General features: G+C 40.2%; 1 protein-coding gene and 1 long non-coding RNA gene across 13 annotated transcripts in view; one reads left to right on the top strand and one right to left on the bottom strand.

Annotated features, from left to right (window-relative positions):
• The first annotated feature begins 2,408 nt into the window (after positions 1-2,408).
• Positions 2,409-23,661, top strand: LOC129172703 (uncharacterized). 10 transcript variants are annotated; one of them, XR_008567054.1, is made up of 9 exons: positions 10,724-10,851; positions 11,126-11,560; positions 15,637-15,706; positions 15,821-15,851; positions 15,944-16,080; positions 16,161-16,247; positions 20,452-20,837; positions 22,086-22,213; positions 22,320-23,548. It is a non-coding gene; the product is annotated as an uncharacterized LOC129172703 (long non-coding RNA). The 10 variants fall into 10 exon arrangements; XR_008567056.1 differs by adding an exon at positions 23,591-23,661 and having other exon boundaries at positions 15,637-16,080; positions 22,320-23,265; XR_008567062.1 differs by having other exon boundaries at positions 11,126-11,312; positions 11,404-11,560; positions 15,637-16,080; positions 22,320-23,553.
• Positions 12,741-23,752, bottom strand: part of epha7 (eph receptor A7) — a 108,688-nt gene continuing 97,676 nt past the window's right edge. For all 3 annotated transcript variants that reach the window (XM_054762693.1, XM_054762691.1, XM_054762692.1), the window contains 3 exons: positions 23,012-23,205; positions 20,464-20,619; positions 12,741-19,845 (listed from right to left, as the gene is read on the bottom strand). In XM_054762693.1, coding sequence (XP_054618668.1) covers positions 19,731-19,845; positions 20,464-20,619; positions 23,012-23,205 — 465 coding nt within the window. In that variant the 3' untranslated portion in view covers positions 12,741-19,730. The remainder of the gene's footprint in view (positions 19,846-20,463; positions 20,620-23,011; positions 23,206-23,752) is intronic.

Below are 23,752 nucleotides of genomic sequence, written 5' to 3'. Positions count from 1 at the left end.
TGAATGATTTATTAAGGAGCTAATGCATTGCACTGGCAGGAAGAGTGCCCACTTTGGCTGTAATTACTCCTGCAAGAGATACAGCATTGTTTCACATGGGAAAGCCCTTTCTGTCTCTCAGCTTGACCGTGTCCAATGATAAATATATTTAAAGTTTTTGTGCACAGAATGCTTTTACAGATAGAGTGGGCCATAAAAATAGCAACCTTTGGGATGGACTTTGGTGAGGAGAATAATATTTAAGAACCACACATCACTTAATCGAGTTTCATACACTTTTTATGCTTTGACATGTACTGGAAGTATTTTAAAGTGCAGCTCCAACTAGTTCTTCTTTTGATGCTCGTGTCTTTGGCTCAAGCACTGAAGCAGCAATATGCCCAAACGTTTAGAGTGCTCAGGTGAATCTACCTCATGAATGTCTACATCAATCTGTGAGTCGAAAACGTTCTAAATTATTTTGCGTGACTGAAATTTAGAATGCGTCTAAGTACAAAAAAAAATCTGTATTTATCAAACGTGCAGATTAGGGTTGTAAATCTCTTTAGATAGATAGATGATTCGATACGTACAGTATCTAGATACAAGAGTTATGATACGATTCAAACACAATATATACAAACGAATCAATATGATTCGACACGATTCTGCAGTTAACATCTGTTGATGTAGACCAGGGGTCACCAACGTTTTCCCTTGTGAGAGCTACTTTTACAAAATGAAAATGGCCAAGAGCTACTCATTTTTGTAACATTTATTTTCAGAGCTTATTTTAAACCCAAACAAAGCGAATATGCTTGTTTTACCAGAACATTAACAAAATGCTGGTGTCCACAACTCACATTTTGTATTTCAGAATGCATTTCTTTCTACTGTTCTTTCATTATTAACTGGAAACCTGAATGAAAAGCAGGCTTGCGGGCACCTCATGTGGTCGTGGGGGGATACCTGGTGCCCGCGGGTACCATACTCATTCGTGTTGGCCTAGCTCAAGAGTTGGCAACCCCCGGCTCTGGAGCCGCATGCGGCTCTTCAGCCTCCGTGTTGCGGCTCCCTTTGCCGAGTTTGGGGATTTTTCAAAACACTGAAGTAGGGGAAGTGTGCATTTTCTGAACGAATGTGAAATATCCGACTCACTGCAAGTCCGTTGAATGCATCTAGACTGCGTTCTGACTGCTGATTGGATGAGCAAGGGAAGGGGAGGTAGGCTAGTGTATGCGGTGAGTCTCACTAGAGAGAAAAAAGGTGAGGGAGTTTGGAGTTGAGTCTAAAGCAATTAACTGAACAGTAAAATAAAACGATGTAATTAACGAAAGCATAGCAATGTGCTTTATAACGAGAAGTGCATTGTAGCTCTGCTAATCGCAGCAGTGGTGACTCCGTAGGTAGTGTGCCATGGGTGTTGACACTGTGCACTCACTGCTGTGAGGCGGGGTGGACCTCTTGGCAGCAACCGCAGAACAATACATGCTTTCACTTTTACACTACCGGTCAAAAGATTTTAGAACACCACAATTTTTCCAGTTATTTATTGACATTCAAGTCGTTCAAGTCCAATGAATAGCTTGAGATGGTACAAGGATAAGTGGTGAAGTGCTAGATAGGCCTGTTTCAGGGACCACAAAATGGGTCAACAATTTAAAGCTGTTCTGCAGAAATGGAGGTTGATCAAGCCTTGGCAGTTGGTGCAAACTGTTGGTCCAAATTCTGGAGTACTTACTACCTCCTCTGTCTGCATAAAAACAGTGGTAAAACTGTGGTACTATACCCTGGTGAACATCAGTTGAAAAGCACTGTACTGGAGAAAGTCATTTGTTGCTCCAAAAATGGTGAGAAAAAAGAGCATTAACAATGCAAGAGAGACGGACCATCTTAACATTTCAAAATGTAGGTTTTTCCTCCAGAGAAACTGGAGTGTTCTAAAACTTTTGACCGGTAGTGTATGTCTCCAAATACCAGTCCCTACATTTCTTGCTCGTCACTTTTGGGAAAATAAGTCACCAAGAGGGTTTGGAAAGTTGCCAGATTTAGCGAGAAAATGGCCAAGTTTGCAACACTAGACCGCACATGAGATGGGAAGGACGCACACACTCTCTGCACTTTTATTTGTTGAATTTTGTTGTTCTGACAGCTAACGTGTAAATAAGATGACAACTTTGACAAGTTTATAAGCTGTGTCATGTTTTGCGGCTCCAGGCTGTTTTTCTTTACTGGGAGAGGAGACAAAATGGCTTTTTTGATGGTAATTTTGCCGAACCCTGGCCTAGCTGGTCAAGATTTCTTGTGCTACCAGTGGATTTCAGCGCTGCTCTGTATATCTTACTCATGGCGTGGCTTTTGTCCAGTTTTCCATCCTTCCTGTAATATCCAAAGACGTTCCAAACTTCAGATTTTTGTTTTGCTGAAGTGTTGAAAGTCCTTTGCGGTGGCTAGCTAGCGCTAGCACACTGCTATTATGTACATCCACTCTTGTCTTCAGTCACGGTAAGCTACGGAACATGCGCGACAATCATTTTGCTGGCAGCCCAGGCTCTCGCTTTGTTTAAGAGGAATACAGTACTGTCATTGCTTGTTGTTGTGCGTGTCTCTACAATTAATTCATCGAAGGATTTATGGATGATTCTTATCAGGAGGCTGCTACTCACGCAGCGCAGTCTCTTGCTTGTCAAAACGAATATCCGCTCGTGTCGGTTTATTGTTCACAAGCTTGGCGCTGACACCATTTGTACGCATATCAGTTAGAAAAGTGTGCGTTATGTTATGAGTGTAGGTACCCGAAAAGGGAAGGCAGATGCAGGACAATAGTTCCTTTATTTCTCCAAAAGCAGGGCAAAAAGGAGGTGAACGAAAGGTGAAGCCCACGGCTTGAAAAAAACAAGAGGCAAGAAGGCAGACAGCGAATAAAAGCGAGGCGAAAGGCCTGATACTCAAAAAAGGTGCAACGAAAATTACTTACGGCAAAGGTGTCTGAGGAAAAGACGCCAGGAGACTAAACAAAATTGTCCAAGGAGTCTAGGTAATAACAGCAAAAGAGATGTTTAAACGAGGCACAAAGTCTGGAGGTAACAGCGAGGAGGGGTGTGGCCTGCAACAACAACGAACCCACAACAAAGGGAACAAAAGGCAGGCTTAAGAAGGCCCTAACATTAATTAGCAATAGGTGCGCCACCTGGCTCCGCTTCCTCGTCACCAACCTCAAGCCAAGTCTGTAGGAAATAAAAACAGGGCGTAAATAAGTAAAATGCTCTAAGGCCGATAAAAAATGGCAACCATAAGAACCCAACAGTGTGTTCAGAAATCTCACCTTTTCTGTGGTAGCAGTTGTAGTTGCAATTTCCAGTCACAACTGGGACCAGGAACTGGAAGAATCGGGGTTGGGGGTGCTGACAGAAGCGCTGCACAAAATTCTCAAGACCCAAACAAATCCACAAATGAAATAAAGGATGAACCGACACGTCACCGGCACAGACTGCATCACAAATAAATAAATACTAAGGAATAAATCAACTTCAATAAATGGTGGGATTTTCTCACACGCACACTTTTGATCTGAAATTTCGCACTTTTCAAAGATAATCACCAGGAAGACTTACCTAAAATGGCGCAGGCACAGCCATCGCTATTTGTAGTTTCACTCTTCTACCACTCGGTTTTCCGTGAACGCACAGTAAGAGTTGTGCTTAAATTTACGCTGGAACAAGAACAGGATGTTCCTGACGCAGCATGGAAAACGCGATAGGAATTATGACATCATACAAATAAATCCAATAACGCTCCAATGAGGCGAGTTCACTTTGTACTGTGCTGTAGGTAGATTAGCGTGAGCAAACGAACATGGCGTTCGCTGATCGTGTGGGACCTCCCCACTGCCTCAGCCACCAAACACTACGCTAACACTTTGTGACGAGAGGGAAAAACATGGACCTTCAACACACTAAACCCCACCAGCCACCCGAATCCCCAGAAAGCCCACCAAGAAAGTCAGGCTCTAAAGCCAGCCGCAATAAAAGGCCCGGGGCTCGCTCCCATCGCTGCGGTATCCTCCACCGTCGCCAAAGACACCAGCTCCCGTTGGCCAGCAAACCATGCGGTCAGGACAGGTACATTTTGTCACACACAACTTTGTTTGTATATAAGATAGTAACCCCAGCAAAAAAGTATACATGCTTAGAATGTAGGAGCAATGGATTCTTCGAAACCCCACATTTGCATGTACTGCGAATGTGGGGGAATTGTCTATTACTCTATTGAGTAATAGACAACTACTTACTCGGTGTTCAAAAATGTGCAATAAGAGGTTGCGATCAAAGGTATCGGGATGGTATAAGAGAGGTAGAGGCCAGGAGAAAAAACATGCTCTTCTCCACAAACTCAGCTTAGATCTACTCTCACTGACAGGGTAGCAAGTCCGTAACAGACCCACCCATTGGCTGGCAGACGTACAAGACCCTGTAATCATAACTCTGACATGATTAGGGTTGGGCATCGTTTGAATTTGAACGATTCCGGTTGAGATTCTGATTTCTCCTTTCGATTGAGATAAATGAGGATTACTATTTATATATTTATATATATATATATATTATATTTATTACTATATAATATACGTATATTAATATATATTAGTTTTATACTGTTATATTGTTATACTGTTTCAAAACCCATTGGACACAGGAGGGCTTTGGAGGCAAAAAGACAAAACATTTGAATGAAAGCCAATAGTAGGATTTGCTTTTGTTGACTTATTTTGTACTTGTCATTTAGGTTGACCAATTGTATGTAATAAACGGGAATCATTTTATTATTTTGCTCACATTGTTACATAGTCTTGTATGGTTGTATTTCTATATTGTTAATACCAATGTGTTGATACAAATATACTTTTTGTTTACTTAAAATGTTTTATCGTGATTATAATCATGATCAGCAAATTAAAGGCAAAATCCAAGTAAAAAGTATCTGTATTAGTATCGGTGATACTGGCCGTGTATTTACTTAGTATTGGTAAGAAAAACTTGGAGTGTCGCCCACCTCCACTGTCGGCGTTGTTGCTGCTCTTGTAGGATGTAATGGTCATTTGTAGTTTTGCACACTGTTGATACTAATAGAAGCTATTGTTAGTTCCATCTAGCAGTGCTTTTACCCTGTCGTCTCTCAGCGGGATACTAAAAGTGGAAAACAATAGGTCTTTGTCCCAAAGGATAGTAAAGTGAAAGTAAATCCACTACCATAATGGAAGCTGTGCTTTATATATAAAAATAAATACATACTGGACGTCACTGAAAGGATAATGCAGTAATGCCTTTGTACTGCTGGTGTTTCAGTGCACTTTAAATCCTGATGGAAAATAAACAATTAGCATGCAAAACAAGACACTGCTTGGCAAACGTCAAAGACAAACGAGTTTTCATCTGCTGCAGTCCTTATTTTTAAAGGACTGGTCCTCCACATTTGCTAGGATAGCATTCATTCATTTTCTTCTCCACTTACTATTCAGGGTCAAAGGTGAACTGGAAAGTGTTAAGTGTTGTGGGCTATAAATAGGCGGCCCATGGTACGCATCCCGTCTGCGAGCCACGTACTGTATTTGTCGGCGACATTGGCGGGCGGTGCATTTGGTACCTGGGCCTTCAGGGGGGACTTAACCGACCATAATGTCTTTTCGGCAGAAACAAATAAAAAACAAAAAAACTAGCGGAAATAGAACGGCTAAAGGGGTTAAGGGGTTAGACAACTCCAAGCATATATATATACACTCCTGATCAAAATCTTAAGACCAGTTGAAAAATTGCTAGAATTTGCATTTTGCACATTTTTATCTTAATGAGGTTTTAAGTAGAGCTACCATATGCACAAACAAGAAGGGGGAGTGAGACAAAAAGATATGAAAAAGTAATTTATTGAAAACAGCAATTAAACTGAAATAGGCTGTTTATCAGCTGATCAAAAGTTTAAGACCACAGGCTATAAAAGCCAAAATCTGCTCCAAATGTTCATTTCCTGTCAGGCATTCACACTGTCATGCCCTCCTGATGGCTAAAGCTAAGAAACGTTCTCTTTTTGAACGTGGTCGGATTGTGGAGCTGCGTAAGCAAGGCCTCTCGCAGCGTGCCATTGCTGCTGAGGTTGGGCGCATTAAGACAGTCATTCTACATTTTTTGAAAGATCCTGAGCATTATGGAACAAAAAAATCAAGTGGTAGACCCAAAAAAATCACACCTGCGCTGAGCCGGAGGATCCGATTGGTTGTCCATCAAGACACAGGGCGGTCTTCGACCCAAACGAAGGCCCTTACTGGTGCCGAGTGCAGCGCAGCGGCCGGACGGGCGCAGGAGGGGATAGAGAAGAAGAGAAAAGAAAACAGAGGGGCGAGTGCGGGGAAAAAAGAGTCACTACTAAATGAAACAAACTGACCAATGGAATAAATTAACAAAAAACATAAATTAACAATAAATTAACTACTCTGATATTTTAGGATATATTTTAGGATGCAAACTTTACATCACTCTCACAAATGGCATATAAGTTGCAGACATGCTGGGTTTGCTGCCGCACGCCTGCACAGTGTGAAGGGAAGGGGGCGGGGGCCACTATCCAAGACACTACACTGCATGCACGGTTCTCTGCATATGATTGGCCTTGAAAATCATAGAAAATGCTCTACGTAATGCCACAACAGTTTCCTACTCATCTTGAATTGAACAAAATAAAAATCACCACAAATTCCTCTTCAGCACTGTGGCAAGGTTAACAAAGTTCTAGCATCATCAACGCATCCATCCCTACCACTCTTACCAGTGATGATTTCATGTCATTTTTTGACAATAAAATTGCCACTATTAGACACCAAACAAACCACCTTCCCCCATCAATTGGCGGTACACAGATCACTCCAGCACGGTGACCACAGAAGAAATGGTGATGACTGACACACACTTAAGCAGTCTTTGCTCCATCAACTTCTGAACTAGCCGCTACAATTTCCCCCTCAACTTGCCAGTTAGACCCCATCCCTACCCGCTTGCTCAAGGATGCTACTCCACTAGTTAACACAGCTCTCAAGATAACCAATATGTCTCTAGTTTCAGGCTACGTACCACAATCGTTCCAAGTGGCTGTAATCAAACCGCTTCTTAAAAAAACTATCCTCGAGCCACATGTCTTATTTCCGCTAACTTACAGGCCGATAGCCAACCGTCTATTTTTGTCCAAGGTCCTAGAGAAAGCAGCTGCCAAACAGTTACACAACTTCCTTCAAAACAATCATCTACTTGAGGTCTTTCGATCAGGATTTAGGATGCACCACAGCACAGAAACGGAACTCGTAAAAATGACGAATGACCTCCTCGCCACCACAGACAAAGGCGCTGTTTCGGTGCTAGTTTTATTAGACCTTACAGCAGCATTCCGAACGACTGACCATCAAATTCTAATGCACGGAACTGTACTGAAATGGTTTCAGTTCGTTGTCAGATGGCCTGCAGTTTGTATCCATTGATAATAAAGAATCCAGACACGTGAAGGTCAGTCATGGCCTCCCACAGGGTTCTGTGCTCGGACCTGCATTGTTTAGCCTTTATATGAACCCCTTATGCAATATCAGTAGAAAACACTCCATTAACTTCCATTGCTATGCAGGTGACTTCTGTACTTATCAATGGACTTTTTACTGTTAAACTGAGATAGTACAGTCAGAAACCTTGGTGTCATCTTCGATCAAGACCTTTACTTCAGTTCCCAATTTCGACAAGTGCCAAAAATAGCATTTTTTCACTTACGAAACATAAAAAATCTGAAAATTCCTGCCACTACCAGATGCCGAAAAACGTGTTTGTGCTTTTATGACCTCCACGATGGATATTGTAACGCTCTGTTAATAGGTTGCCCTAAAAAATCCTTAAAAATTGGTCCAAAATAATTCCGCACCAATCTTAACCAGAACCAGAAGAAGAGATCGTATTTCACCCGTGTTAGCCTCACTGCACTGGTTACCTGTAACATTCAGAATTGAGTTTAAAATTCTCCGTCTTCCATATAAAGCGCTACACAGTCAATATATCCTAAAACGCTTCTCGTACCTTATCAACCTAGCACAACACTGCACTCCCAGAATTTACACTTACTTGCAACTCTTAGAATTTTTAGAATTAGAATGGCAGGTCCCAGAAAACACACTGAGACCATGTGAATTCAATTTAATTGACCTGGTGTCTTTGAACGCAACACTTCATTGCTCATAAAGAGTGATTCACATGTTCTGCTACTATTAAAGAAACTACTGTTAGGCAAATAGATTTTCAGACATGTTTGACGTCTTTTAGATTAAATTTTCAATTCATTCGGAGCTGTTAATACATACAAATATATATAACCCAGTCCCGCCATTTACCTTTCTTTCAATAAAATACAGCAAAAAGACGTAGGTGATGATGGTGATTAATTATGATTAATTCATTTAAAACTGTGACGAATCTTGTCAAAAAGTTGAATCATTTGACAGGCCTCTTTATTATCTTCTATTATTATACATATTATATTGATAAATATAGACTCATACATGTTAGCATTGTCACTGAGTACTTCCTGTGGTAGAAACACTACTGACACCTCGTGACCAGTGTACAATACAACATATCGTCACAACGTCTTTGAATGCGTCTTGTGAATGCCTTATATTTATATGTTAGTTCATTTTTATGCTTGAAAATGCTTCACTGTATTAATTAATTCAGTGGAACCTCGGTTAGCATCCACTCCGGTTAGCATGTTTTTCAGTTAATGTCGAGAATTTAAAATTTTTTGACAATTTAGCCTCGGTCTCCCTTGGTCTGTCCTATTCTGACTGTATCGTTTCAGTCTAGTGAGGGCAGAGAAGGACTTTTCCACTGATGCTGTTGGAGCTGGTACGAGTACAGTATAGGATAGCGTATAGCGACTGGAACCGTTTGGATCGGATCCTTCCGGGCCACAAAACTGAGATTGAAATGCATTCCTTACGCCAACATTACCCTTTAGTTTCCAAAATCCCTTTTAAGAACCTTTTATACTTTGACAGGCTCTGCATTAAGTTGTCATCAAAATGTTTCTGTCATTTCATGAAATTTGGTACGATCGACTAAATGGAGGAAAGCCAGCTGCCCAAAGTGGCCAAAGCTAACATTTATTCGAACACTGATGCTGTTCAGAATGTTATCAAACATTATTTTCCTCTCATCCCCGATTGACGGTTGACTTCCGCCGCCATCCGTCAGGCCAAGCCTCTCACAGAACGTGTCAAACTCCTGTCTCATGTGTGCAAAGACTGCAGATGTGTCATGAATTAGCTCACAATATCCATGACTTTGTTTTGCCGCAAAAAAGAAATAAGTCATGATATAAAAAATAAATAAAAATGCCCTCACATGCCGTAATTACGAAGCACGTTGATGTTGTTGACAGCCACCTATCATATCCTTGATCTGCCTCGATTAGAAGCGCTTGTCCTCTCGTCGTGACCACTAAATGCCAGTCCTCGTTTAGCAAGGAAGCCAGCTGCATTGTTGACATTTTTCAACCTCTTGGTTTTCGTTCACCTCTGCATTGTAGTTGCTAATGTGCAGTCTTGCTTTGCTCATTTGATACCAAACGGATCCTTAAGTTTCCAGACGTTTTTGAAGCAATCTGGCCTTGAATCTGAGCAGTCGATGTTTTTGTCTGAGAGTTGAGTTTGATCTTGAGGATATAGAATCTTCACATGCAGAAAAGCATAAAAACAAAGGAACTGTCTTGCACTTGACTTGCTGCTGACTCTTCTGGGTCGTGGGTGAATAATAAGCATGAACTTAAATTACTTTGTCGAAAGGCGCTTTATGATGTTCGGTACGTTTCCTTGAGTTAGTTTACAAGGCAGAGCTGCCACATCCAATATGGCGGACACGCTGACGTATTGCGGCCGCACGATGAAGTGTCTACGTATACACTACCGGTCAAACATTTTCGAACACAATTTCTCTGGAGGAAAAACCTACATTATTCCATTTTTCCATTGTTAATTCCCTTGTTTCTTGCCGTTGTTTGTAGCAACAAATGACTTTCTCCAGTACGATGCTGTTCAACTGATGTTCACCAGGTGTGTGTGTTCTGAACACTGTTTTTATGCAGGCAGAGGAGGTAGTAAGTACTCCAGAACTTGGAACGCCTGTAGGAATGAGTTGCTTGATCAACCTCCATTTCTGCAGAACAGTTTTAAATCGTTGACCAGTTTTGTGGTCCCTGAAACAGGCCTTTTTGGATAATTCGGAAATACACATTTTTCAGTTTTGGGTAACCTTACCTTTTTTTTAACCTCTGGCACTTCACCACTTACCTTTGTACCGTTTCAAGCTATTCATTGGACTTGAACCACTTGAATTTCAATAAATAACTGGAAAAGTTAGGGTGTTCTAAAACTTTTGGCTGGTAGTGTTTATATATGTGTAATTTTTCCCACAAGAAATCATGTGAATCCAATTAATCCATTTCAGAAAGCCAAAAATGCTAACACAAAACATGTTTTTAGAGTTTTACAATGATGTTTTTACGTGCACAATCAATAGTAAATGCATGTAAACGATGAATGAAAGGGATAACTGAACATGTACTTTACGTGACTGTTAGAAAGCCCATAATTTACCATGTTTTGTGTTGTTTATGCTTCACTGGTAATGTTTAGATTTGGGCGTTGTTTTGTCCCACTGTGTTCGGCCGTCAATGAACGCACCGCAGTAGTGTGATGTTGCGTCAGTTGAAACGTCTTTTTTATTACTTCTCCGATGCTGTACAGGCACCACATCCTAGTTTTCCTAAGTTAATGCTGTGCGTGAATGCATAAAGGTGAGGTTTTAATTCTGTTGTTAGAGCTGTGTGAGCTCTATTGTACACTTTTGTTCAGTGTAACTCTTGTGTTCATTAATGCTAACATTAGCATTCAAGCTAACTGTATAGTGATTTATTATATTAATAAGCATCATATTGTCTTAATTTCCTTATTGATTTCTGTATTTCATGTGCCTTTGGCTAATCATTATGTTTATGTGTAATATTGGTTACATTAATGTACTGTTTATTTATTCAGTGACATTTTTGTATTCTTTGTATATTGTTACAGTACCACAGCATAAAGCCTTATAAAGACCACAGTTTACCAGTGCTTGCTGCCGCTTATTGACCAAATGCACCAAACAGAGGACAACTTGCCGTGTTCTTTGACTTGAACACACATCTACTTGTATACCTTTGATCGCTCCAAACCAGTGCATCCTTGGAGAAATCTCAACACCTTAAGAACCCTCTCCGTTTCAGTGACTTTTACCTTCATTGCAGGAGTGATTCTTGATTCTTTCTCCAGTTTCTCACCTCAGGTCTTTGCTTTTCTTTTCATCACAGCCGCAAAATAAGGCAAATGGAGCCAAAGGAAGTTGCCAGCGGCAGCATTTCGATGAAGAAGCTGACAAACACTCTTGAATACAAGAAATAACTCACAGCAAAACACCAAGGTGGCGTCCGTGTTGATCCCGCTACCACAATCACGTCTTCAACGAAGGTAAAAGTAACTTTATGAGTGTACAGCTTGGATAACTCAACACTCAACATACAACTATTCATGTTTAAACCGCTGCTATTTGAGACCATTTAGCCATTTTAGTGTTAGTGTTTGGATGTCTTAGGTGTGAATGGGGGAGCAGGTGTGTTACATTCGGTGTCATTGCTCTCATACTGCTCACTGGAAGTTCAACGTGGCACTTCATGGCACAGAACTCTCTGATGTTCGAGACCGGGGGTCCCCAACCACCAGGCCCGGTACCCAATTTTCCAACCACGACAACTTTATTTTGTTTCTAATAATATTGCGACTTAAAAAATAAAAACAGATTTATTCTTTAATATTTCAACTCTATGCCACTGAAATAATTTTTTTCCCCTCATAATATGAGTTTATTGTCATAAAATTGCGACTTTTTTTCTTGTTAAAAGATGAGTTTTTTTAACTTTATTCTCATGAAATGTCGTTTTTTTTTCATTTCTCCTGATGTTTTTTTCCCCCAACTATTTTAACTTAATTTGTACATTTTCTTGTCGTAATATTTTGACTTTATGCCTGATAATATTTGGACTTTATTCTCGTTACATTACCGTAAATTTTGGGGCATGAACTATGAAAATTTAGAGGAAAATACCTACTGTACATATGCACTGTACATATGTAAGCCGCAAAAGTGTGCATGTCATAAAATGGAATATTTAGCGCACGTACATTACACAGAAAGATTTTTTCAACTTTGAATAAAATAAATGCATTTTTTCCAAACAGTGCGTGTCAAACGGTGGTGCAACACGGCTATTTAAACAGTGCAGAGTAGTGCATGTAACATAGATAACAGTAGCCTACCAGGAGAGTCATTCATCGCTGTCCTCTTGGGAGCTACAACCACAAAAGTCTTCCTCTTCCGTTTCAGAATTGAACAGCATCGTCGAGCTCTCTCTCTCTTTCGGTGTGCTCCCCGTGTCCTCCTGGCCGAGCGTCAGCCTTTCGAAACCCCTTGAAGATAGCGTTTGGATCTGTGCAAGACTCGGTTCCTTCTCTGACAGCCAAATCCATCGCCTTTAACTGAAAAGCGGCATCATTTCCATTTCTGTGTGTGTTTTCTATGACGGAAGATTGTGACTAGCGGGTTGTCGCTGTGCATGTGCACAACGCGTCTACGTTCCGGAACAGTAGGTGGCGGTATGCACCGAAACAGTGGTTGCGACCTGCCATAAAAAAAACCGGGGTCCTATTTTTCGGCAGTCAGCCTTAGATGGATGGATAGCAACTTTATTCATCTCCAAGAGAAAAGCACAGCATTTTATGTTTTGTTTAATGTGCTTTATTGTATCTGTATTTGTATTTATTCATGTATAGTATACATGAGCACATATGACGTGCACGCCTGTGGCGCTACGTACGTTGCCACGGCACAGCGGCGCCTTCGTGGCTGCCTTTGCGTGCGTGGAGCCCCCGCCAGATGCAGGTATGTGTCAACAAGCCGATCGCTGCACAAATTCCACTACATGCCCTCTTTTTTTGGTTTTCACTCAACATAAGAGGCTTTGCCATCTTGTCAATATATTCATATTCGTATAAATTGTGCTTGTTGTTGCTCACCCTAAACTGGAGGAACTCCACTCAACCAGAGAATGGTGGCTTCTCGGCGTTCTTCGCTTGTTTCGTGGTCTTTTTGTTGCCCTTATGATGGACTAGCTTAGTAATAGCGTTTTCCCAATTATATATTTCAACAATTAGTCGTAGTTCTGAAGTATAGGAGATGTCACAAGATGAGAACATGACCACATACCTGTATTAGCCGTGTCGCTGCATAAGCCGCAGGGTTCAAAGTTAGAGAAAAAGCCTAATTTTCCAAAAATGACAACTTCAGTTGTTGTTTTTACTTCTCATATTATTACAACTTTTTAAAACACATCTTGATTCTTTAGTATTTCAACTTTATGCTCCAAACATTTGTATTTTGTGTTAATCTCATAAAAAAAACGTACGACAATTTTTCTTATTAGATCACGAACTTTTTTCTGCTAATATTTTGACTTTACTCTTGTAAAATTAGTGCGGATTTTTCCTTTTTTTCTGTTTTCTTTTTTTTTAATTTTCCAACATTTTTTTGTAGTTTTCTTCCTTATATTTTTAGAATTATATTGTCAGATTTTATATCAATATTTTCTAACTATATTTTTAGACTGTACCACGAGCCTATAAAAATGGCCGCCGGGCCACAGTTTGGACACTTCTGTTGAAGAAGGAACCCCACACTAAAAATAAAAATAAAAAAAAATACACACACATACAAAAAAAAAATCACATGACTCATGAGACGCAAATATTTAGATATTGCATTTTATTTCCAAAAATATATGTACAAAGGTTCACTAAGCAAAAACAGAAGTCTTTATGTCAAAGACAATGATCAGCTGAATGGACTTTTACACACCGTATTTTCTGATGAGGAAAAAGAATCAACATTGATTCATTCTCGTTATGTTTACCGCACAATAAATAGCAAAATCTTATATTGTTTGTGAAAAACGTTCATCATTGATAAAATTGAGATCATATCCATGGTCTTTGGTCCTAAATGAAAACGTATGCACGACTGAATGCTTGTGAGTGATGACATCAGTCATCTGGAAGATATAAAAAAATATAGTGCATTTTTCATTGATTCAGTTTTCTGTTGTCTGGTGATATGTGAAAAAAAAAAACAATATAAATAAAATATACAAGTTTTACAATTACACGAAAAACAAAACAAAACAGTGTTGCACTCTTTGGAATCAAGTCCTAGCGCACTAAAGCAGTGACAAATTTGCAGTGCTGAATCAAAACAGTTCGAAAAGATTTCCTCACGAGCTTTTTCCTGCTGTATGCGATTTAATATTATACAATATTATCTATTTTTTACGTTTCATTTTATTTATCGTTTGGTTTTTTTCTAGTCGAGTTGAAGTAAACCACACCTAGGAATCTGATGATGACGATTTTGCGTGAACTAAATGAATTTGTTTGCTCGTCTGCCTGATTGAGGAACTCTGGTGTACAGATTAGGTGAGGTGCTCGGATCAGACCCCCACCAAGACCCCCATCAACCATACACTTAAGCCCAAAATGATGAATTCCCCGCTCTAGTTTGAGTTATTTTTTAGTTTTTTTTTTCACTTTTTACGACGGAGTATTAGGGCCGCACTGAAAAAAGAAATCTGAGATTTCCAGAATAAAATCGTACATTTACGAGAAAAAAAGTCTTATATTCATAAATTTACGAGAAAACGTCTGCGCAAGGCCAAAGGTACTGTAACATAAGGCCCCCCTTTTCCTAGCTGTCTCAGGCAATGCCTGTTACGACGGAGTATTAAAATAATCTGACATTTCGAGAATAAAGCCGGAAATTTACTTGAAAAAACTCGTAATACTACGAGAATAAAGTCGTACATTTACGAGAAAAAACCCGTAACTGTTTGTTACAGGTTTTCTCTGAGACGGCTTTGAAAAGGGGGGACTTTTGTGACCGTCGGTCTTGGGCATGTGAAGGGGGGGGGGGCTAAGGAAGGCGGTAGTGAGAAGGGCTAAACATGCTAATCTGTTTGTGCTCAACTGCTCTGTTTTGCTGCTTTTGTTTCCTTCCTTCCTGAAGAGCAATGCTCTATTTTCCCTCTGAAACGTAATACTACGACTTAAATTTATTCTTGTGACTCTTTTCTTGTAAATGTACGACTTTTTTTCACATAAATGTACAACTTTATCCTCGAACTCTGAGGTTTTTTTGAACCACACCCTTTGATCTATGATCTTTTCCAGAAACCACACATGTAGTAAAAAAACAAACCAAAAACCAGTCAATATACTGAATGTGTCTACCTACAGCACGTATATACAGACAGCAGGGGAAATCCTTCTTTAATCCCTTGCTGATTGAAATTGGGCTTACCCTCTTACAAAGACATAGACAGTCCATACTTTTTATGCAAAGTGCATTGAAACAGACAAAAATAACAAATGAAAAATGTGTATTTGATTGACTGAAATCAGTATTTGATTCCCTGGCAAACAAGAATTCTGACCCCCCACAGATGCACGTCGACCTAAAAGATAGCGCCATGCCAGATCCCACCTGGTGGGGTAAGGATGATTCCGAGAAAGGTGAGGGATCACACGGACTTTCACCTGTATAACGCTTTGACACTGTTAGCACATTTACCTACTGGTGACGCAGCATCGCTATCTTGCTCAAAGAATACTTTGACATGGTCACAGGAGGGCAAAAGATCGAACCAACAACCTTCAGGTTGGAAGCCAGCCCATCCCTGAGCTTTAGTCACACACATCATCAACCCCAATGTTCAAGCGCGTCTGAACGTTTGTCGATTAATTGCTCAGACGTGAGAGAATGTGGTCACATGAGACCAGATTGACATCAACTCCAGAGAAATTCAAGAACACCATCCCCACTGTCAAACACACAGTTGGAAACCGTCAGTTTGACCAGGCCATGTATCACTGAACACTGAAAATGGGTAACAAAGGAGGACCTTATAATCCCATTTAAAATCTGCGGGAACCTTGTGTTGCCAAGTGACAGCCTCTAAACTTTCAGGATTTGGAGAGTATCAGTAAAGAGGAGTGGACCAACCTCCAACTCTGATGAAAGAAGAAGAACTGCCAACAAAGGTTTCCCCACCAGGTAGGCCTACTAAATCATGTTTTGGCTCGAACACTTATTTCACTCTATCCGATCCAGGTTCCACTGTGTTTCATTTTTCTGGGCTGGGCCCGTGCAGAGGTTGCATGTTCTCACCGTGCTTGTGCTCCCCACACTCCAGGCACGTGTGTTAGCTTAACTGGAAATGCTAACGCCCTTAAGTTCAAAGGCTGGAGTACTGATATTGTTTTTTCTCACTTGTTTATTTAGGATCTCAGGCCCAATAAACAATAATGAAATCAAGTAAATAAAGTACAATGTATTTCCTTCACAGTCACACCGTCCCACAGACAGACTTCCTTACATTTTTGGTTGCCATGGCTTCACAATTTATTAAGACGAGGCTGATTGTTGCCTGTGAATATTCTCATTCATTAATCTTTGCAACTGGACTGTTCAGCTTGTCTTAGGCTATGTTCACACTGCAGGTCAATTCTGATATTTTCACGTCGTCATGAAAAGAGCAATTCCCATTTTTTCCAAACATGACCCAGGCCTCGTTGGTACTTTTATAGATATAAATCCGATATGTAGCCGATGCTACTGCCGTCTGAACGTACGGGTCTCGTATATCCGACATATACGTTTCCTCTTCATTCTTTGACTTGTATAATTACTACTGGTTTTTCAATTTTGCTGTCAAGTTTTCTTGTGCGCGGGCCAATAAAAAAATTGCCGCAACCTGCAAATGGCCCCTGGGCCTTAATTTGGACACCACTGCCGAGCGCGGGATCATTTGGTCATGAAAATGTCTTCTCTCCCGTTGCACAAAATCCTTGAAATTGCCTCAAACGCGCCAAGGAAAGCAGAAGTTTACATCCGGAAGCACACGGCAATGAGTGACGTCATGTTTTGCGCCTGGGCGTCACTTCTCGGATGCAAAAGTCGTACTTTTTTTTTTTTGGTAAGGAGAACGACCACGTAAAAGATTGGCTATTTTGTCGGTCATCAAACACTGCAGCGCGAACAGTCCAGTTGCGATGGCTTCAATGCCCGGACAATAGGCTGATTTTTAAACCACTCCACACTAGTTTAGTGCAAATGGAGAGCCACGACAAAAAAAAGCAGATCTTTGTTGATGAGCTCAAAGGTCATTTCGGATGAGCGGTGCTTTACCCACACAGGAAACCAAAGCAAACATGTTTCTGTGGAAAAAAAGACAGTGAAAAAGTGGCATTTTCTTATTGTTCTTAAATAATACTGCTCTGTAAACTCAATTGGGTGGCGATGATTTTGAGGTTCGAAGTGATGATCGGTGATGATGAAACTGACAGATTGTCTTTGTTATCTTCTACCGTGGCACTCAGCGTCACAATCTGTCCCTGCCCAGTTTTTGGTCCAGCAATTTGACACCCAAATCCTCCTTTTGATCATCAGAAAGTATTGCTGGTGAATAAATATGAACTTTCTCGTGATTGAATGGTGCTTCCAAAGGGGTCTTCTCCTCTCAGCACACATGACTAGCACCTTGGAAATGGCAAGTGAAGACCCATTTTACCTGGTAATTATTGCTTTGTTTAGGTCATCTCTTCTTTGCAGACTAGCACTTGTAGCATTGAAACGTGTCCTCGATCTTGATTTCAGCAGTGCAAGTTTCAGATAACGAAACATCATACGGCAAGGAAAACAAAACAACCCAAGCTCACCCTCAAAAGAAATCACACAAAAAAAGCATTCGCACAAGCAGTACGTCAAACACTTAAGGCAGTGACACGTCCAGGGAGTTCACGTTTCTCCTTTTTTGATTCGATGTATTTGCAGCGGAAGAATGTACCCAAAAACTGTGCAACATTTAGGCAGAATTCTGTCAAAAGAAGTTATGGGGGCTTGGATATGGTCTTTCAACAGTGCACTAACCCAGCAAATAGCTGTAGCTACAATTCCTGTGATGGACGCCAACAGTATTGCTACATTGACAAAGAATCAAAGAAGAAACATCTACTCAGTGTTGCGCACAAGGAATCCTTAAAAAATAATAAACGAATCGAAAACAACTGTCCCAGAAAATTGTACTTCCCTACATGTACATGAGGTTCAAATAGTTAGGTCAACAGAAAAGGTAGAAGAAAATGTTTCCTTGGATAATACGGAGTATACCCTGCTTCCAAATCGAAGGAAACGTATACTGTTCTACGCACAATGGCAAGTTACAAAAGAAAAACTGATTTTAATCCTAACCCTAACCAACCCTTAACCCTACAGGTATGTTCCCTCCATATTTGGATAATACTGAGTATACCCCGTATCCAAGTCGAAGGAAACAGACTGTTCTATGCACCATGGGATGTTACAAAGAAAACCCTAACGAACCCTGAACTCGAAAAGTATATTTCATCCATATTTGGATAATACTGAGTATACCCTGTTTCCAAGTTGAAGGAAGCGTAGACTGTTCCATGCACCATGCCATGTTACAAGGGAAAACAGATTTTAACACTAACGCTAACCATAACCAACCCCCGAACCCTGAAGGTATGTTTCCTCCATATTTGGATGATATCGAGTATACCCTGTTTCCAAGTCGAAGGGAACATAGACTGTTCTATGCACCATGGCATGTTACAAATGAGAACCCTCAACTCTAACCAACGCTGACCCTTAAAGGTATGCTTCCTCCATATTTGGATAATACCGAGTATACCTTGCTTCCAAGTCAGAGGAAACATAGACTGTTTTTATGCACTATGGTATGTTACAAATGAAAAACAGATTTCAGCCCTAATCCTAACCAAACACGCCCAACCCTAACCCTAACCTATAACCATAATTCTAACCAACCCTGAACCCTAAAAGTATGCTTCTTCCATATTTGGATAATACTGAGCATATGCTGTTTCTAAGTCGGAGGAAACATAGACTGTTCTATGCACCATGGTATGTTAACCCTAATTCGAACCAACCCCGAACCCTAAAGGTATGCTTCTATCCCAAGTTAAAGGAAACATAAGACTGTTCTATGCACCATGGCATGTTACAAACGAAAAACAGGTTTTAATCTGAACCCTAACCACCCTTGAAGCCTAAAGGTATGTTTCCTCCATATTTGGATAATACTGAGTATACCCTGCTTCCAAGTCGAGGAAAGCATAGACTGTTCTATGCACCCTGGTATGTTACTGACCACCTAACTGCCAAACCCCAACCTGTAAATACAACATTATGTTTGTTTTTAAAGGCAAACCATTGCCTTTAGTGTTTGAGTCATTAAGTTTAAACACTTAATTGTCAACGCACGATTTGATATGTGTTCATTAGCTCATTTAAAAAAAAGAAAAGAAAATCTGATTTGCCCCGTCCATTGTCGCTTTTTGTTTGCATTTCTTCCTCTCCTTCAAGTCCACAATGTCTCATTGAAGAAAAACGTTTTTTTCCCCACTGCAGGCGCACCTACATGCGGCCGACATGTTAGTCCGTTTATTCCAGCCAGGTTCCATGTCAGATAATGCTCCATGAAAGTTGCTTCTGTCAGACTTGGACACCTGGATTGTGAAGATGCAGCATCTGTGATCTCATCGTCTGTATGCTGCTCATAATCTTTTTCTGATGGCCCACTAGTGTAATACCCACGCTCATGACATCCCTGGAAGACGAGACAAAACATCCGTCAGTGAAGGCAAGCGAGTCACACATCTCTTTCTTTGGACATTTAGTGAGACAACATGGTATAGTACTCCCTCGTTTATCACAGTTAATTGGTTACGCGAATTTCCGCAAAGTAAGATTCCTTATTTATAAATATTTTAGTAATTAAAGCATAGGGGAAAAAATAGCTAAATGAAGTAAAATCCAAATATGAGGCATTCAGAAGACGCATTCAAAGACGTTGTGATGATATGTAGTATTCTACACTGGTCACTAGGTGTCAGTAACGTTACTGTAATGACACACAAGCACCAGACTTGTACGGGTGTTTTTATTTGATTGGTAATGGTTTGATTTTATTGTGAACTTGAATCCAGGCTACATTGGAATACATCACGTCACAATCCGCAGTTCCACATGTCCAAAAAGGAGTAGGAAGAAGCAAAGCTTATTTAATCCCACCCCGCTTATGATTCACAGCAACTGCTAATACATTTGTTTGCACACTTTCTGTATTCAACTTGTGCCGTTTGATCAGAGTACCTCTTTTGTTGTTGTAGTTAAATGATGACAGCATGAATTGTTGTTTTCTGGTGCTTTTTAGGGATCCACTTACTCAATTGACATCCTGGCCACAGATTTCAGGGAACTGTAGCCAGCTGCTGTGAAGTTGTCTCGGTATCGTTCCATCTTGATGGCTTCCAGCCACTCTGCCACTGAGTGGAGAGCAGCAAAATCCAGTGTGCTCTGATCTAACAGGGGTCTAGCTGGTCTGCGGGATGAGAACATGAGGGTGTTGACGGGAATTGGGTAAGAAAGAGAGAAAAAGGCAACTGACATCTGGACTTTTTTGGCTGAATGTTTCCCAAACAGAAGCAAAACAACACCATATGGACGAAAGCAGGGGTGCCCAAACTTCTGCATCTCAGCTTTGTGATATACTGCAAGTGAAATGCTACTAAAATTTTCGCCCAGTTTAATCTGTTACTGGTACGTTTTTCTTATTTTTCTTATATACAAACTTTTTATCTTAATATTTTTTATATATTAATATTAAATAATATTAATATTTAATATTTTATTCTTGTAAAATTACAGCTGTTTTTTCAATTTCTACTGTTTTTTTTTTTTTTAAATCTTTCAACTTTCCATTTGTAAATTTTATTCTTGTAATTATTTTTTTAACAAAATATTTTGACTTCATTATATTATTTTCTCATAATATTATAACTTATCCCACAACCTAATTTCCCAAAAATGACAACTTTATTCAATTTGTTTCTCATAATATTACAAAAAATGATGTCACGTTTCACAGGGCTCTCTCTCGTTGCCCTCGTCTCCCGTGCCTTTTCTGTGTTTTCTGTCCAGATCCTTAGTTCCGGGCTGGAGGCGGAGCTGCTGAACGCACCTGTAATTGAGTGCCGACGCCACTACTTAAGCTGACTACGGACAGCTGGAGAACGCCGGATTATTCCTTCGCTACACCACGTTCCAGCCGTGTGTGTCTCTCAGCCTCGTATTGTTTCCAGTCTCTTGCTAGCGCTCAGCAGACTCTGCCTCCAACCGGCATTATTTGTGTTTCATTTTTTCATGGTGTATCTGTTTTGTCACCATCGCTTTTCGTTGTGAGTTCTGGGACAGAATAAATTCAGTGCTCACCTACCTGCCTCCAGCCTCTGCATTTGGAGTTCCCAGACCGGCACCCAACCGCACCGTGACAAATGACGTCTTTTTTCTTTAATGTTTCAACTCTACGCTTCCATGCTACTAAAATTACATTATTTTTCCGCATAATCATATGAATTTACTCTTGTAAAATTGTAACTTTTTCCCCTCATTTAAAAAAAATACATGTACATTTTTTTATTCATTATTTGTTAATCATTTTTTTCTAATTATTTCCCCAACAGTTCAACTTTCTTCTGGTAAAATTTCTTCTGGTAATATTACGACTTTCGCCCCCATAATATTTTGACTTTATTTAACCAAAATTTTGCCAAAATGAAATCTTCATTCTTTGTTTCCCATCATTTAACGTAAAAAAGTCTCTTTTTTTATGCTACTAAAGTGACATTGTTTTTCCTCATAATATTGTAAAATTTTAACTGTTTTTCGCTAGGTTCCAACTTTTTTTTTTTCTCTTAATATTTTGAGTTTCGTAAAATTACTACTGATGTTTCCATTTTTGTTGTTGTCGTTTTACTTTTAGGTTTTCTTGTTAAATTATATTTCCAGAATGTGCCGCGGTCCAATAAAAAAACAGCTGCGGGCCACAAATGGCACCCGGGCCACGCTTTGGACTCTCCTGGGCTAACGTATTGAGAGTGTTTTTTTGTCCATTCATCAGCCGCGTTGGAGGAAAGGTTTGTTACGGGGGAGCAACCGTGGGTGATCGATCGGAACCATTCCTTTCATATGTTGGCATCCTCGTCGCCTCCTTGGTGACCTGCCTGCCTCTTACCTCCACAGATCTCGGGTCCTCATCACCTGCAACAAATACTGCTGAAGAGAATTCCACATCTCAGATCCAAAAACACTAAAACACCAACAGTTACAAGCCAGTGGCATCTGATGAAGACACTGGAGAGGCTGGTACTCAGTTATCTATGCCAACTGGTGGGACTCTCTGTGGACCCGCTGCAGTTTGCCAGCCAGCCTGGCATCCGAGTAGAGGACACCGTTCCAACCTAGAGGCACCGTGAGGATGATGTTCTTTGATTTCTCCAGTGTGTTCAGCACCATCCATAGCTTCGCCCACTGCCAATAATGAGGGGCGGGAAGTGAGCCTTCTTAGGGGCCCTCCTGAGAACTTTTTATGACTCCATTGTGGCATCTGCCATCTTTCAGGGAGTAGTGTGCTGTTAGTGCTTACATGCAAGCTCTATCTAGTTCTGCATACAATGCTGCTGCTGTACTCCAGGTGTTGTTCACATCTGCATAATGGGATGTAGTATTTATCTCTGTACAGTTCTGTACACTGCATCATAGCCTGGTGTATGTAAGCACAAAGATATTCTTAGATCGGATTGGAGTTTTCTGATACCGATACTTCGTATTGTGTGCTATTTTTCTCAAATGAAAATATGATCACCCTTCACTAAAGTACATCGCATTAGAACCAGACAAAGAAACATAAATGATGTTTGTTTTGGTGTCCTCACCTTGTACATGTCCCAGCTGGCGTTTTCAGTGTGGTTGGGTTCCGGATCATCTTGTCGAGAATGCTGACTATCTGATCAAATTTGGGACGATCTCCTCTGTCCGTCTGCCAGCAATCCAACATAAGCTGATGAAGGCCTGGGGGACAGTCCATCGGAGCTGGAAGACGGTAGCCCTCCTCTAGAGCTTTGATGACCTGGACGCCGGAAACAAGTTTGCCTCTGTTACATTTCTCTGCCGTCTCATTCAAATTCAGGTGAGGCCACAGTTACACTCTGCAAATGTCTACACTGCAGAAACAGGACACACATGAACTCTTGGTATTATATTACATTATATATTCTACCTACACTGTGTATTATATATATGTATATATATATATATATATGTATTCTGGTAACTTATATATAATTAGAATTTCTTTTATACATTCTTTATTTTTTTAAATATATATTTTCAAATGTATATTTTTTAAGATAAAGCTATATGTTATATGTTATATTTCAGCTTTTCATTGCGCCTTTTTGCTCTGTTTTTCACATTTTTGCTGTTGTTTTTTTAGTTCAATTTTATTTCTACAGTGTGTCGCGGGCCAAGAAATAAAAGAAGCCGCAGGATTCAATTGGCCCCCGGACCGCATTTTCGACACCCCTGTATTAAACAATTAATACATTTAAAAAATGAATACATTAAGGATTTTCATTTTTAAAAAATATATATATATATATGGTACATATATATTT

Source organism: Dunckerocampus dactyliophorus, chromosome 19 (assembly GCF_027744805.1).
Source record: "Dunckerocampus dactyliophorus isolate RoL2022-P2 chromosome 19, RoL_Ddac_1.1, whole genome shotgun sequence".
NCBI lineage: Eukaryota > Metazoa > Chordata > Actinopteri > Syngnathiformes > Syngnathidae > Dunckerocampus > Dunckerocampus dactyliophorus.
The sequence above is the reverse complement of the archived record's forward strand: the minus strand, read 5'-3'. Positions and strand labels throughout refer to the sequence as shown.